General features: G+C 40.4%; 1 protein-coding gene across 2 annotated transcripts in view; it reads left to right on the forward strand.

Moving 5' to 3' along the window:
• Positions 1-15,984, forward strand: part of alcama (activated leukocyte cell adhesion molecule a) — an 83,491-nt gene that overhangs the window by 43,715 nt on the left and 23,792 nt on the right. For both annotated transcript variants that reach the window (XM_030069604.1, XM_030069603.1), the window contains exons 2-4: positions 7,544-7,650; positions 8,463-8,682; positions 11,553-11,617. In XM_030069604.1, coding sequence (XP_029925464.1) covers positions 7,544-7,650; positions 8,463-8,682; positions 11,553-11,617 — 392 coding nt within the window. The remainder of the gene's footprint in view (positions 1-7,543; positions 7,651-8,462; positions 8,683-11,552; positions 11,618-15,984) is intronic.

Consider the following 15,984-nt stretch of genomic DNA (forward strand, 5'->3'; position numbering starts at 1 on the left):
GTATCTTTACCCATATCCATGACACACCTACACACACACACACACACACACACATATGGACACACATTAGGTGAGGGGACCAGCATTTGTCCTAAAGCCAAGATGTTCCACACCTGCACTGCCAAGGTAGAAGCAGAGCCTTGTTGTGTTTGCTAGCGGCATTAAAGGTGATGAAGGATGTATCCACCAGTTTATTGATGCTTTGCTTTGTCACTCACCGTTAAATCCACCGCACTCCTTGGGCTTAGGCATTTTTTTGGTGGTGGAGGTGGTGGTGGTGGGGGGGATAATCACTGTTCCAGTTTGATTTGGATGCTTGCTTGACACAAGGAATCACATTTCACCGTGACAGCTGCAAGCTGGCATGGTTTGGGGCTATATGCTGGTACACGTACACCCATCTCCTGGATAATAGTTTGACTTGCTAGACTAGGCAGACTGGCATGAATTATTGCATGAAAAAGTCTTTGTGCCCTTGGTGAGTTCCATATATAGTCTTCCCCTGTATGCACTGTTCATTACGCCGCATTCAATAACATGAAACCCGTCCCTCAGGCGTTACCATTGCATTACTGCATTTGAGGCGGTGTAAAAGCTGTGAGAAATGTTACATGGTGGCTCAGTTTAGGTCCTGCTGAATCTAGGAATCGATACTTTGACAGATGATGTTGGGAACTAGTTTTAATTAAGTGTTATAAATCATTTGTTTCAAGGACAATTACACAAAACTTGCACGTGTATGAACAATGGCTCTAAAAAAAAAAAAAAAAAAAAAAAAGAAGATCACTATGGAGCGCCCCGGGTACAGCGTGTACCACTTGTCAAGGTGGAGTGCTTACCGCGGCAGCCAGGGTTCGAATTCAAGCCTGTGTCATTTGCTGCATATCATCCCCTCTCTCTCATCTGCCTTTCCTGTTTCTCCCCACTGTCACTGTCAAATAAAGCAGAAATGGCAAAAAAAAAAAAAAAATCACCATAACTCCAACCTCTAGAGGACAATACTTAGTTTTTCTCACCACATTTTGAGGTGGGATATGAACGAACTGCTTTTTACTGATATTCAGAATTCACATGTTTCTTCTCCCTTCCTTTTTCCATTTCTACATATCCTTCAGAGTTAGATAAAATGGGGTGCTTCGAATAGATGTAAAAGGAAAACAAAATCCCAGTGGGGTGCATTTTGAAATAATTTTTAGCACATTAAAAAGGTGCACAAAAGTTAAGGACGATATTTCAAAAGGCACTAGCTTCGCAATGTCTATTTAGGTGCTTTTGTAGCTCCAGAGGTGGGACAGGAGACACTATAAAGGCCCGTTTTCATCTCTTCTGGAACACACTGTTCGAGTGTTGGATGATTGTAAGATAAGAGCAGTCATGTTAGAGCTGCCAGAGCAAACAAAACCTTCCTTCAGGACAGAGAGCGTTGCAGGTTTTGTTTGTGGAAGGCGGTTACTACATTTGGCAGGAAGAAGTCAAAATCCTAAGTAGTGTCCACCAAATTGCCCGAGAGTTTCCAAACATTTTTACGGTGGGAGCCGGAGTTATTACTTTACCCCCTAAATTTTGGCTCCTACCCAAGAATGTTGTACATTAAATGAATTTTGGGAGAGAGGAGGTGAGGGGCCAAGACAAAAGACAGAAGTGGGCAAGCAGGGAGAGGATAGTGTTCATTTCCAGTAAAATAAACCAAGGAGGAAACCAAGACTGTTGTCAACAACCTCTTCTCTCACTGTCTCCAATAATGGTGAAATCTAATAAAAATTATTCCTGGACAATCATTTGGCTGAGGTGGGAATTGGCAAAACTGTAAGCTGCAGCAGGCCCAGGAACAGCAATATTTACATGAATGACACCATATCTGAAATGTATTGTTGCTATCTAATTAAAGCACTGCGAGAAGAATTTGACTGCCTTCCCATGAAATGGATTCGAGCCACTTGTGACTGCAACTTGTTTCAATGCCAAATAGCCAATTAGTTGTTTTTTGAAGTGATTCACAGGCAGAGATAATAAGTTCACTTGTTAATTAGGATTACTTGACATCCAGTATCCTCCACATAAGGAAGCGTATGTAAACTTTGTCTTGCCTTTTTTTTCTGCAACCCACACATCAGCAGGTCAAAATCCATAATTTGAAAACCAACAAGGTAGACCAAACTTTTTTTTTTTTTCTTATTTCTCCCTCTTCTGTTTTCAGCTCTCAGCCACCAAAGGGAGACTAATGCACTAACATTACCACCTACCTCACCCGTGTGAACAGTGTTCAGCTGCAGTGCAGCTCCTGGCTGGCTTAAAAAAGATTGCTCTTTTGTTAATCAGACACTATAGATACTGGATGACTTATGGGTTGTACCTGGAGAGATGGGGACTGTAGTCAAGTAGACAAACATGCTATGGTCTTTTCCCTGTTTAGCCATTTCAAATACTGATAACATTGATCTCTGAAGGTGAGGGCAATAAAAAACCTGCGACCCCGAAAATGATTAAGCGGGCAGTGAAAATGAATGAATGAAATGGATGAATGCAATAAAAACGTGCTCAGAACTGCAATGAGGTCTAGCACAGATTAGTTGCTGCAGCGCCAATACAAACTGCTGGAAAGTGCTTCCAACGAGAACATGTGAGTGGCAGCGCTCCAAAAAACATTTAGAAGTAAGACAGAGCTGACCTAAGTCTTACCGAATTTTAATCACAGGAGGCACCGACGTGTTTTCACAGAGCAGCACAGCCAGACAGGACACATCCATGGTTTGTTTATTACAGTGTAAATGCTGTGCCTAAATGATATTTTATTAAAAAATATTACATACTGTTAAAATTCCGCTCAGGTACAAAGAATTGGAAAATAATTGACAGGGCTTTAATATAAAAAACAAATTGTTTCGGCTCCAGTAACCTTTGTTAATCAACAATGAATACATCAATCGGAAACCAGTCAGACTATAGACCAATCAGAAAGCCTATTAGTTGATTCCTCCTGAGTCATACAATTGATTTTGCCGGGGATTAAAAATTACTTTCACATGTAAGAGTGAAGCGATCCGGTCAGAACGCGACCTTGGCTCTTACTCCTCCTGCCTCCTTTTGATTGACTCCTCGATTGCGCCTGTTATCCTCCACTCGCCTCAGCAGATCGTTCTAACAGTAGAGTAACGCAGAGGATCGTTTTACCAATCTGCCATTAATGGAGTGTTTTCACCGCAGCTGTTTTGATATGAAATAGCAGGTGATCACAGGTGTTACTAATGATATAAATTAAGGTTGTGTTCCATTGAAGTGTCTTTCCAGCGATGCCAGCATGAACAACACCAGCACCCCTGGCTCCCTTAGACCTGCATGGAACAGAACCCTTATGAATATTAGTAGCTTGAGAACCGAGAAAATGTGTCGTGCCGTGGCTTCGTGGTCAAAGTAGTAATTAAACGTTAATCGCGATGTCAAACTGGAACGCGGAAGTTCGCAACAGCCATAACTCCTGGTAATTATGTGGTGCGTTTGAATGCCGTATCGGCCTTGAAGTAGCCGTTTTTGATAGGACTGAATATATAGAATATCTAGGATGAATGGTATAGGTACTCTGAGCGTATTGAAGTTTCTATATGGACATACACTCCATGCAGTCCTGTAACCCTAACAAAGGCTAGTGCCGCAAAGACCTTGGGTTTAGATAATGAAACCTGGTCTATTGTTCTCCACAGCAATAGCTGATTTTTTTTTTTTTTTTAAACCAATATTTGGGCCAGCATCTCTGCGAAAAGTCGGTACTTTGGATGGACACACAATAGTTTTGACTTCAGTATCTGGATGCCCAGATGAGTTTCTCCCAGCTCTTCCTAAGAACTTTAACCCAGTGGTGATAAAGACTTGGCACAGGATTGTTTTTTTTTTTTTTACTCCCCCTCATTGCCAAAAGCGGTGGTACTTAAATTCAATCCCACCTCTGCCTTTAAGCTGACACTCAATGGCTTTTTTTGCTAATCAGAAAACTCCCCTGTTTGCTCGTCACCCCTCCCCCCCCTTCCTCCATAATCTCCTCCTGATAACTTGTTGCCATGGTGTCTCACACCTGTGTAGGTAAAGAGAAAAACCTGTACTGCTGCAGTTTTGTTTGTACAACCCCGACCCCCCACCTCCTAACTCCCCCCCACCCTCTTCCACCTCTCCTGACACCCGTCACGCAGCACTACGGAGATAGTAGAAGGCGAGCTTGGAATAATAAAGTTCTGTCTGGTTGGAGTGCACTTCTGAGATAATGAGCATCAGATTTGACATACCATCTGGCATCTTTTTAAACATTTCACCCAAAAAGGTTCTTTACCAAAAAAAAAAAAAAAAAAGAAAAAGAAAAAAAGAAGAAAAAAAAAAACAGCACAGCACAAGCATAAAATAGCATTCAGAGATCATGAATATGCAGATGATTCAATTTTGATAAGAAAAAAAAAAGCAGTCAGATAGAACCTTATTATTCCCGATTCACGATATAATGAAAGCTATTCGCTACCCTTTGTGTTGTGTGTGTGTGTGTGTGTGTGTGTGTGTGTGTGTGTACTCAAGGCAACTAGACACAGCACTGGTCTGAAATGTCATTCATCCAAACTGTGACTTTATCATTATTTTGTGTTTTTTTTTTTTTTTTGGGGGTGTTGATTTTCACATTTAGCCATGGTCTTAATCTTTTTTTTTTTTTTTTTGACCTTTACATTGAGCCATATTTTTGTCAGTGCCATATTAATTGAGTCAGCAATTTAGTTCATAAAATGGCCTGGTTTTTGTCAGGTAAAATACATTATCACTGACTGAAATAAGTTGAGACAGTTATTATTGAACAGTTCCAGGGCGTACGCGATGACAGTGTCTGAACAAATACCGCCCTTTGCAGTGTCGCTGCAGATTTATAGCTGGCCTTTACCTGAAAGCGGGTCCAAACAAAGATACTGAGCAGATCATTTTTAACAGGATCATGGAGTTTTTTTTCTCTCTGTGATAATTATGTACCAATTAGTACCAGAGTGTGAAAAAATTCATGTTATTCATGTGTGTTAGGAGACAGAACATTTCCTCAGCGTAGTTATTCTTGACAGACGTCCCCAAAACCTTTACAAATGAGCAATGTAGTCATTAATTCTGAGGCGATATTAACACTGATGTTGTTCGAGACTGACAATAAAACTGTCACCTTTACACGAGCGAGAGCCATAGTGAGAAAGAGCCAGACAGGAAAGCCAAAACCAAGTTGTCTCCTAACTCCTAAAATTAGATTCATTTTTTTTGTGCATCTTTAGTTCTTAGTGCTCTGAAGTTTTGAGGCACACAGATTCTCATAATTGGCCATCCCGCTCGATTCACTGAGACAGTTTGTTTACTTCCTCCATAACTGTTGTTATGTTTTCATAGACGATAAATTTAGGTTACTCTTTGTGCAGAATTCCCCTATGACTTGTGTCTTGCATTACCAGAAATCACATGCGACATTTTTTTCATAGACACCATTATACCATAACTGGTGTTGCACTGTGTATACTTTAATTTGAAAGTGGCTTCGTGCCAGATTTCCTTCAAGAATCCATAGAGCTGTGTATTATTTCTAGTTCATGCAATTTGTTTACTTTTTACAGACATGGCAGAATATGCAGGTCATCCCCCCTGATTGCGAATGAATATGTAAACATCGTAGCGTTTCTTTGCAAAATGTTGCAGGCAGTTGGAGGCAAGCTGTGTCAATTCATAAAAAGCCTTGAATAATTGCTGAACGACTGATGTGAGTAGCGATTGCTGTGGCAACCTGTGCTGGTGGTCGGCTGCTCAGGGATAAACCGCGTCTGAGTTTCAAAGATCAACACTGGAAACAGATTTCATAGCGGCGGCAACTTGTGCGGCGTAAAACTGCAAGAGAAAAATTGATGCATATTTTGTTTTAACGTCGTCATCATTCTTCCTGTTGGGCTTGAATCTCAAATGAGTAAACACATAATCCTCTAGGTAAGCAATGAAGTGTAAATCCTGTGGATCAGAGCCCATAATAACGAAACACATTCACCTTAGAAATAATGCAACTGGCACAAAACATTGCATTTTCACAAAGAACCATATGCAAGTGTTTCTATTCTTTAGTTCTGATAAGGTAAACTAGAAAATTGCCCAAGCCTAAATGGTGTATTCCTGGGGTGCAATTAATCCATTAATCATGCATTTATGCCTAATTACCTATGTATTTTACATAAATTTATGGTAACAATGATAATGACAATATGAAGGAAAATAGAGGATGATGAATCTATTTCTCTGGTGGACAAATTATAAAAAACGACTGTGCTTTTTAATTAAAGCATTGTATTCTGTTATTCATGAGGCTGTTTGCTCGTGTCCCATAGTTTCAACTTGGAATAGAAACTCTGAGAGTTGAGGGTTTTCGACTTCACTGCAGGTTTTGGTGGCGAGACAACGCAGCACTGAGCGAAGGAAGTATCATGAGGAGGAGGAGGAGGATGTCACAAGGCTCGGGTTGAGCAATCACCCCCAACGCCGCTGTAGTCAGTGGCTCCTCTGTGCGCATTTTCTGGCCTCACCACTTTGGAATGACCAGAATCTGAACCCCTTCTCGTTCTGCCTGTTTAGCTGAAAGCTCAAAGAGAAAGAGTTGGAGCGTGAAGACCTTACCGCCCCTCTACTCTGCTCTGACCTCCATCCATCCATCTTGTCTCCACCCCTTTTCTCCCTCCTCCCACATTGCACATGACTGAGCTGTGCCACCATAGCAACTTCTCTACCTCAGTGCACCCCCGATGTGGTGGAGAGAGGAAATTGTTTTGCGGTGGCTGTGCACAGTGCAACTAGCACTGAGCTTGACCCTCCAAGCATGACCTGGCCCACCTCTACCATCCAGCGTAATGGGAGGCATGCTTGAAATGTTATGGTGTTGCACACCGGCTGTGACAACATATAGTGTTGTGTTTTATAATTTTTTTTTTTTTTTTACAAGGTTTATTTACTCTTTCTCAGCAACTTCTTGCTTAGCGTTTCAATTTTAGACGTTTATACCTGGGAGGAGCAGCAGCCCAGTGCAGCCACAGACTTCTAGACTTTGTCTGAAAAGTCTGGAATCAGTGAAGAGTAACACCGTATATATTTTTCCTTGTGCTTGCTTTCCCTGCCCGCACCACTTGTCAAGTGATCTAAGGTGCCAGGGGTTCAGCTCTTTGAATAGAGGTGCAGATTCGAATCTCACTTCTGACAAGCCCTTTGAATCTTGTTTTCTTTCATGATTCAAAACTTTTTGGACACGCTATACTATTGCCCACTGAGTAGACTGAAGAACTTTGGGTTTTTGCACCTTCTCCAAGGTCATTTCCACCACATGCGTTGCTCACTTTATTTCTTCGCTGGGATTCAAACTAGCAACCCTCCAGTAAAAAGCGTGCTACCCGCTTGTAGTTGCAAGCCTGACTCTGACGTGAGCTCAGAGGTTATTCTTATTCTCTCCGCTGGGTCATGTAATATTCATTGAGACTAAAAGTACATTGTTTTTTTTTTTTGTGTGTTGCAGTGCAGAGCATAGAAACAGTCACTGCCCTGTACGGAGAGACCATCGTTATACCGTGCAACAACGGAGCTCCTCCACCGCGGGATCTGATGTTCACCAAATGGAAATACGTAAGTAGCTACTGACCTACTGTGCTGTCCATAAAGCATTTGAGTCTTTTTTTTTTTTTGCTTGGACATACACAGTAAGACTCCCAAGAAAATCAAAGACACAAACTTGGTTTCACTTCAGTTTTCTTCACTTGTCTTTTTCTCTAGCAAAAATCACACTGATGTACCAACACACTGTGCTTGGACTGCTACAATAACTCGTCACCTTACTGTACATTGCATTAATCTTTTGTATGAGCCAAACTATTTCACTTGATTGACAATATCATGTTATGACAAACTACATACCACCTACACCAGCAGGTAATGAAAGGTTTGCAGATACTCGTGATCATTTATGTAAGCAGAAATGTCAGAGATGACTTGAATACAGGTGTACCAAGAGATTTTTTTTTTTTTTTTAATTTCGCTGTGGTTAATATTTACTTTCCATGTCACATAATTATAATCAGAATGCTGGGTAAATATGAACCCTCATAATCCCCAATGTAATTAGATAGTTTAAATGAGATAAATTATGATCTGTCATACCAAATCTGCTAATATTATGAGAGACTGTGTGACTTGGCACTGTTTATCTTTCCAATTAATGTTTTTCTTTTCCAACTTAATCTCTGCATCAAACCATTTAACAGTCTTTCGAGCTCAGTTGAATGACAGGCCCAAGGCTGTGTCAGACATTGTTGCATTTTTGTACATCTCTATTTAGGTAGACTGTAATTACGGAGGAATGAAGAGCTGTAATTTTAAAGCATTACCGAATCATTCTTTCCACTCAGCTATCATTTTTGCTTCCTTTTTTTGCTCTTCAGGAGAAGGATGATGGCACTCCCGGTGATCTGCTGATCAAACAGGTTCAGAAGAGCGAGGCCATGGTTCAGGCCACGGACGACTACGCCCAACGAGTCAGCATTGCCGCTAACTCCAGCCTTCTGATCAGCCACGGCTCGCTGAAGGACCAGAGGATCTTCACCTGCATGGTGGTGTCGGCCTCCAACCTCTTGGAGTTCCCGGTCAACGTCTCCGTTCAGAGTGAGCCTTTTCTTAGATATTTCACACAGAGCGCTACAAGAGTATCTCCGCATCATCATGAAGCCCTTATCTAATAGTCCTGAAATGCTTTGACACCACTGGCATTTCACTGAAGTTTTCATCGACTCAACCACTTTGTGACCGTTGGGCTGTAACATGAATTGTAGATTACAGTGTTAATACCGTATTTCACCAATTAATCGCCCGGCCGCAAATAGCCGCCTGGTTCTTATAAACGCCTAGGGTCTGCACCCATTTTGCGTATTAAACCCCACCCGAATAACCGCCGGCGATTACTTTTGTTTTTTGTCAAAATAAGAGCGCTAGCTAACGTTAGAACAAAAGGGTGTACCGTAATATTAAATCGACAGACTGAAAATATGTTGGACAGTAACTGTCATCACAATAATGGCCTGGTGCAAAAATAAATAAAGGCCTGCAGCAAATAGCTGCCTGGTTCTTTTAAACGCCCAGGGTCCAAGTTGATTTGGCATATTAAACGCCCGGGCGATTAATTGGTGAAATACGGTAATTAATAATTAATAATTAATTTTAAAGGATAATTGTGATACAACCTGGGCCTTATTTTCCTAATGTTTGTCATCACTGTGACTCTGAATTCACTTTAGAGATATACATACCGTACGTCCAGTGCGTAGGGGGAGATGCAGTCCAGTACACAAATACATGGCTGGCACAATATCTGAAAGCAATTTAGTGACAGGTTTTATGCCGTCTGCACAATGTCTGCATGTTCAAATTGAACAGCATTTCCCTAAACAACAAGGAAGCGTGTTTTTTTTTTTTTTTTTCAAATGACATTCAATACAGTCATATGGAACTGGAAAGTTCTGTGCAGCCATTTTAAGACCACGTATGTGCAAATCTAGAGACAACTGAAAGTGCATTTTTATTTCTCCATTTGGCCCCTCCGTCTGCACTAAAATGGCTTGTCTGCACATCACAGACCAAGGCATTTGAAAAAGCTCTCCCAAGCGGATACACTTGAAAATGCTGGATTTGTGATGTATGACATGTAATGCATGATGATCATGTGACCCTCGCTTAAACCAAAACAATCAACATGACAGCATATTCACTGTTGTGCTATATTAACTCTCAACAGAGTAGCAAGTCAAATGTTTAAATAAATACGTGAAAATGTCGGACAATAACCTGTCCTCACTGAAAATAGTTTTTTCTTAAATATACTTGTGTACTGCACTGTATACAAGTGGGATTTTCTTTCGCCCACCGGTAGGTATTACAGCTAAAGGTATGGTTCACCTCTAAAATTAAACTTCAGTGAACAACTACCTACTTCCTGAACAGTAGAAACTCAAGTCCGTTTCTTTTTTGTTGATACAACCAGCATGACACCAGATTAGCTGTTTTTCAAAACAATTGAAGCTATCATTGGCCAGTACTTTCCAGATTGCTCAGAGGTATTGTCCACAGTATAACTTCTCACAAATACCCAGGGTGTTTTCCTGTAATACTAACTGTGAGCCTGTAAAGCCCTTTGAGACTCTGAAAAGTGATGCCATGTAAGCCATGTAAGAGAATGAGACTTACTCTGTGGACTGTTTGTGATTTGATCCGGCCAGTTCGGGTGTTTTCCTCACAAATGGATCACCATCTCCAGGACCCCAGGGGTTATTAGTGGTGGCACCATAGGCCACGAATGCATTCCTCCATTGAAATATCCACATCTTCCAGCACTGGTCACTGCAAATCCCATTCACAGCAGCACACGCCCCTGTTATGAGGATGAGGAAGTATGGAGGACATTTCAGCCACGGAGCAATCATTCGGCTTAATGAGACATGGATAATTTACAAATCGTGTGGAGTGCTTTGGTGGACATTTTTAACTTTTATCCGTCTGGAAAGTACTGGCCACCGATCACTTGAATAGTTTAGGAGAAAGTTGATCTGGTGTTGTGCGAAGAAACTCTGTGTTGTATAAAAATGGAAACCTATTCCTTGAGTTTCTCCTGAGTTCAGCATTTGATGACTGAAATTTAGTTTTAGGAGTGAAGCATACTTTTAAAAGCTAGTTTTTCCCAATAGGCAAAAAGAGGGAGGGGTCCGCAGCTTATCTCACATACCACTGGGCCTATCAGCCTAATATTTTTTGTTCATAGTTCTGACTGAATGATCAAGGACCTTTCATGGTTGCAGTGACTCAAAACCTCTGAAAAACGAGTATTATACTGCAGTTGAGTGCTAGCTGGTGCTCATTGGTTTTTTATCTAAGTCTGAGCGCTGGAGAACGGGATCAGCACTCTGCTGAGTACACTGTTCTTGTTAAACTAATTGATTAATTAGCTAAACATGAATGGTTGGCTTTTTTCATGCTGATTTATAAAACATGGATAACATTTTTGACTATTGCTTTTGATTATAACCAAGCTGTTAACAAACAGCTTGGTTATAATTGTATTAAAACCCACTGTTATTGTCACTGGTTTTGTCTTTATTGTCAGCTTCTGTTCCTGCTTAAAGAAATATAGTTCATTTGAATTTCACTCACCAAAACTGCCCATGTATCACCATTTAATGGGTTTTGAAAACCCAAGCGTGAAATAGGACATGAAGAGACTAGCTCAATAGGCCTGACAGAGGATATTATGTTATAGGTAACAGGGGATAAGTTAAAATTATGGCCTACAGCTTGAATATATTAACAACATAATAAATTGGCAACTAAACATGCAGATGAATTTAGAAGACTGTGGCTGCAACCTTCAGTTCTATAGACAAGTTCAGACAATGTTGACATTGTGGATGGAAATAAAAGAAAATTTTCTAAGTCTTCCTTCAGACACTTGTGTGATCGCAAAGACTGATTTTCTCCTGTGTTTTCAGAGCAACCATCTCCACCTGAGATTATGGACAAGGCGAAAGTGCTGAACAAGGACAAGCTCACAATGGTAAGATTGACTTGGAAACATTTTGCGTTTTCTAAAGCACAGAGTGTACTTTCTTTACAATGTTAGATCAGCTCTGCACATGAATACATGCACTTGAAAATTCTTGATGATCTGTAGTAACCGCTAACATTATGTACATAATATAGTAGACTCAGTAAAAATTCATCCATTGTTGGAACTACTGTTTTGTCCATTTGAGCGAGCTACTGAATTTCTAGTGCATATTATTAATGTATTCATATTGTTTACACCACTCTACATACATGAAATGGAAGCCAGCTGAGGGGGTGCCTTGCATGAATTACCACCGCGGTCCCTGTTTGGGTTTTCTAGCAAACTGGCACCTTGGATAATCTACACAGATATCCGGGCAGCCTGAGGGAGAGTCAGGAATAGAGAACAAGGAAGGAGGCGGAAAAAGAAGTCCAAATTCAGTGCAGCTTTGTTCCATTAAGTAGATGTGCTTGATAAGAAAGATGCATGATTTGCAGATTTTTTTTTCTAAAGTAGTGTAAAATGTTGTAAAGTTTGATCATGTACAGGTAAAGAGGGCTTTTGGTCTCATGACACACTCTCCAGTGGCCTTTTTGGTCATCGGTGGCTCTAAACAGCTGATAAATGTAAGATTTGTGAATAGTCATGATTTGTGTCAGCTTCTGTGCTGTTTTAGACCAGGGCCTGATCATCTCACCACGGAGACATATGACTGATTTTGAGTGTAGATAGTGTCGCCTTGTTAGCTCGCTAATCATAGCATCGGGTTCGCTAGACATCACTGTCATGCTGTTGACCCCATCTGATTGGTACATTAGCTGACATATCTAGATGAACCTGGCGTTAGTGGTGCACGCACAGATGTGCAGCTATTGAGTTCAGACATGGACGACCTAAATGTAATTCTGTTTTATCCGTGTCGCTCAGCAACAATGTTAAAGTTCCTGTGCCGGTTCATTATTACATTAGATACTGAACTGATTTCCAGCCACTAGAGACTTGGCATTTCTGTGGGATTCAATGTGAACCAACAAGACTATACACTCATTGTCAGGCAGAGCACTTTGTCTTATCAGTGCTTTGTTACTTAAAGATACCCAGTGTAGTGCTTCTTGTAAGCACACTTGGTTTTGTTTATACTCAGAATGTCTCCACAAAACACATTGTGTGTGTGTCCTTCAAGCCTAATTAGGCTTGAAGGACACTAGCGATTACAAACTACTTTGGGTACCTTCAGAGTGCAAATAGAAAATCACAAAAGAGAAGAAGAAAAGTGCAGTCTTTGAGTGGATATGCTATTCTTCTTACCGAGATCTTACTGGGCGCCAAGTGTGGTCTTCTGCAAAGTGTAATCCAGAGTTTGCATTTTTCTAAACTACTTGGTGGTTTTGAAGAACAGCAAAATATGTTGTTCCCCGCTGAACGCTCCACTATCTGATGTGTGTGTGCCCAAAGCATAAATTTTAGTACAGTTTCAACACAGATGTTTCAGTATGACAGCTCGACTAGATATTTGTGACAATATGGGGAGGAAGGCTCAAACAGCATGCAAGAAATTAGTGGAATGACTCTGACTGAACATTAAATAGTCTGATTGACTCCTTTGACTGGATAATGCATCTCAAAATCAGGCCGGGGATCTGAGTCGTATGATTGGTGTGCTGACTATTTAGCTCGCTAACACAGCCAACAAACAGCTGCTTTTTCAGGTTTTGGGTTTTAAAGATACCAAGGCATTATATGAGTCCACGCGGTGGTGAGATATCCTCATTAAATGCAGAATACTGGATTTGTATCTCCATTTCCTTCCATAGTGCAGCAAAGCAGCTCCAAAATTAGCACTTGAAGCAATAAACAAAGGGGATTATACCCATATTAAAAACAAGACTCTTTACACATTTTCTTAAGGAAATTAAATGCCTATTTTTCCTTTTGTTTCCTATTTGAATTGTAAAGCAGATCTGTCAGGTAGAGTCAGCAGGAAACTTCTGCACCCTAACCTTGCAATAGGAAGAAATGACCTCATAGCACTACACAAAGAAAACAGGCGGTAACAGCGCTTCTCTGTGTTTTTAGCAGTGGGTGCTCGGCCTGAAGCGCAAAGCACTCTAAATCAATAGAGAAAGGTTGCACTCCAGAAATGAATGACACCTCAGCTTTCCATTCTTCAGGTCTTTATTACAATCAGTGTAAACATTGTGGTTAGCCAGCATATGCTGACAGATTTCTGCTATCAGCCGCATCTTCATCAGAGAAGTTTCCATTGATACAGCACTGCACAAATAATTGCAGTTCCATAAAAAAATGGGGTCAGGGACCTGCTGTGTAAAGCTAAGAGCTATGTTTGTGAAGACAGCTTACTATGTCACAGTAACCAAAATTTAGTTACAAATACACATGATCAGTTTATTCGCTTTTACTTCTACGTTTCTGGTTATTTAGTATATTTAGTCATTTCCACTGCAAAACAAAACTTTCATGGTGGTGACAGATCTACAAAGAATAAAGTGTCTTTAGGTAGAGAGAAGTTTCTCACCGCTAACTAACTGAGATGATTTCACCTCCCAGTGAAAATGGATCTGTGGTTAAAGAAATAAAAGATGACTGACGTGACTTCAATACCAAAGTGTTTACTGTGGTTGCTGTTAAATGATTTTCTAAGAGTGCACTGACATGTAAAAGTACATCAGAATATCAGAGCATGTCAAATTGGTCTCTGGGCTGTAAGAACAATAATACCCACTCAGTGTCACTTTATCAAGTCCACCTGTACAGTCTAAGGCATTTCAATGCAACAACAGCTCTGCCATAAATTCTACCTTTTAACAAAGTTTATAATGTTCAGTTTCTGTTGACATTGTGGAGAATGAGTCAGTTTAATTCTGTTTATTATTGAGGTTGTAGTTTGCAGAGTTCTTGTACTGGACTACATTATATTGAGAGGTGTTTCTGATTTTTTGTCCACCCTATTTATATAAATGAGGGCGGACAGAATAGTGGAAACACCTTTCAATAAAATGCATTCTAGTGCAACAGCAGCACTAACTATGAGCTCAATGCCAAACACAGAACTGAATGAACACCTTTATTACTGTGACAAAAAGAAATCCTGAGCGTTATAGGCATCAGAAAAGGAAACTTTATGGCACAACAGCTGGATTGGATTGGATTAGGTTGCGCAGGTGGACCTAATAAAACAGCCACTGAGTGTATATCCTCCATAATTTCAAAAATCACTTTTGTTCTTAGCTATACACCCATTCCGCCAAATATCTTCTTCTTCTTTGGTTGTTTATTTTCATTCCCTGAACACACCTTCACCTTGGGTTTCCTTCTTGTATCAGTATCTGTGATAAAAAAAAAGAGAAGAAAACTTTTGAAAAGCTGTGGGCAGCACATTTCACAGCGGTCATCTGCCTCCACTCACTAGCAAGCAATGCACATTTTATCCACCACATGCAGCGTATACACATTTATTATGGATCAAGTGAGCGCAGCTGCCTCTGTTGGTATTCCCACCTAAAAATTGAGGTGCTATTGAACAGCTTTGAGCATTTTGTAGTGCAGGAGAGAGAGATAGGCAGAGATGTTGGGAATAAGACAGAGGGAGAAAGAAAGTGGGAGTGGAAGAGAGGGATTTCGGTTTTGATAACCTGCAAGGAGGATGATGGAGGGCGTGATTGCTTCATACTCAAGTAGAATTACAAATTAGAGGAAAGTGTCATGTTGAATGGTTACCAGAGAAAGCAGCAGGTCTGAACTGTCCTAGATATGGAGAAGGAGAAGTCATGTTTTCTGCTGGGCTGCCTTATATGTCAGTATATAAAGATGTGTATATATCTATGAAAAATCTTTATGTACAGGATATTTCTTTATAAATATGGAGTGACCAGGGGTTTTCAGTTCTTCAGTGACAGCTTCAGTCTTCAGGCTCGTGATGCTTCCTGTTCGGTAAATTTCCGTGGTTTCTCTTTGAAGGAGAGAGTGGTACAGACATCAGCATTGCGAAAATGGATTTCTCAATAAAATGCGTTCAGATGACATGATACATGACTTTGATTCATCAGTCATGATTCATAAATGATAGGAACACAATTTAGCAATTACAGAGATGCAGTAGAGGGTACTTTATCCACCGTGCAATTTGCAAAACAGAGGTTATATTTTTGGGCTGACAGAAATCCAACATTAATTCATGGTTTATGTCATACTAAGTTGTAGCCAGACTGATACTGTATACGATGCTTAGAAGGTCTTGTATTTTTTTTTTTTTTTTTTTTTTTTTTTTTTTAAGTAAGATTGATTTTTGTTTATACCCATAATTTTAAATGCAAACATAACTACATCACTGCTTATGAAGGCAAGTTATCATT

Source organism: Myripristis murdjan, chromosome 14, assembly GCF_902150065.1.
Source record: "Myripristis murdjan chromosome 14, fMyrMur1.1, whole genome shotgun sequence".
In the NCBI taxonomy this organism is placed as follows: Eukaryota; Metazoa; Chordata; class Actinopteri; order Holocentriformes; family Holocentridae; genus Myripristis; species Myripristis murdjan.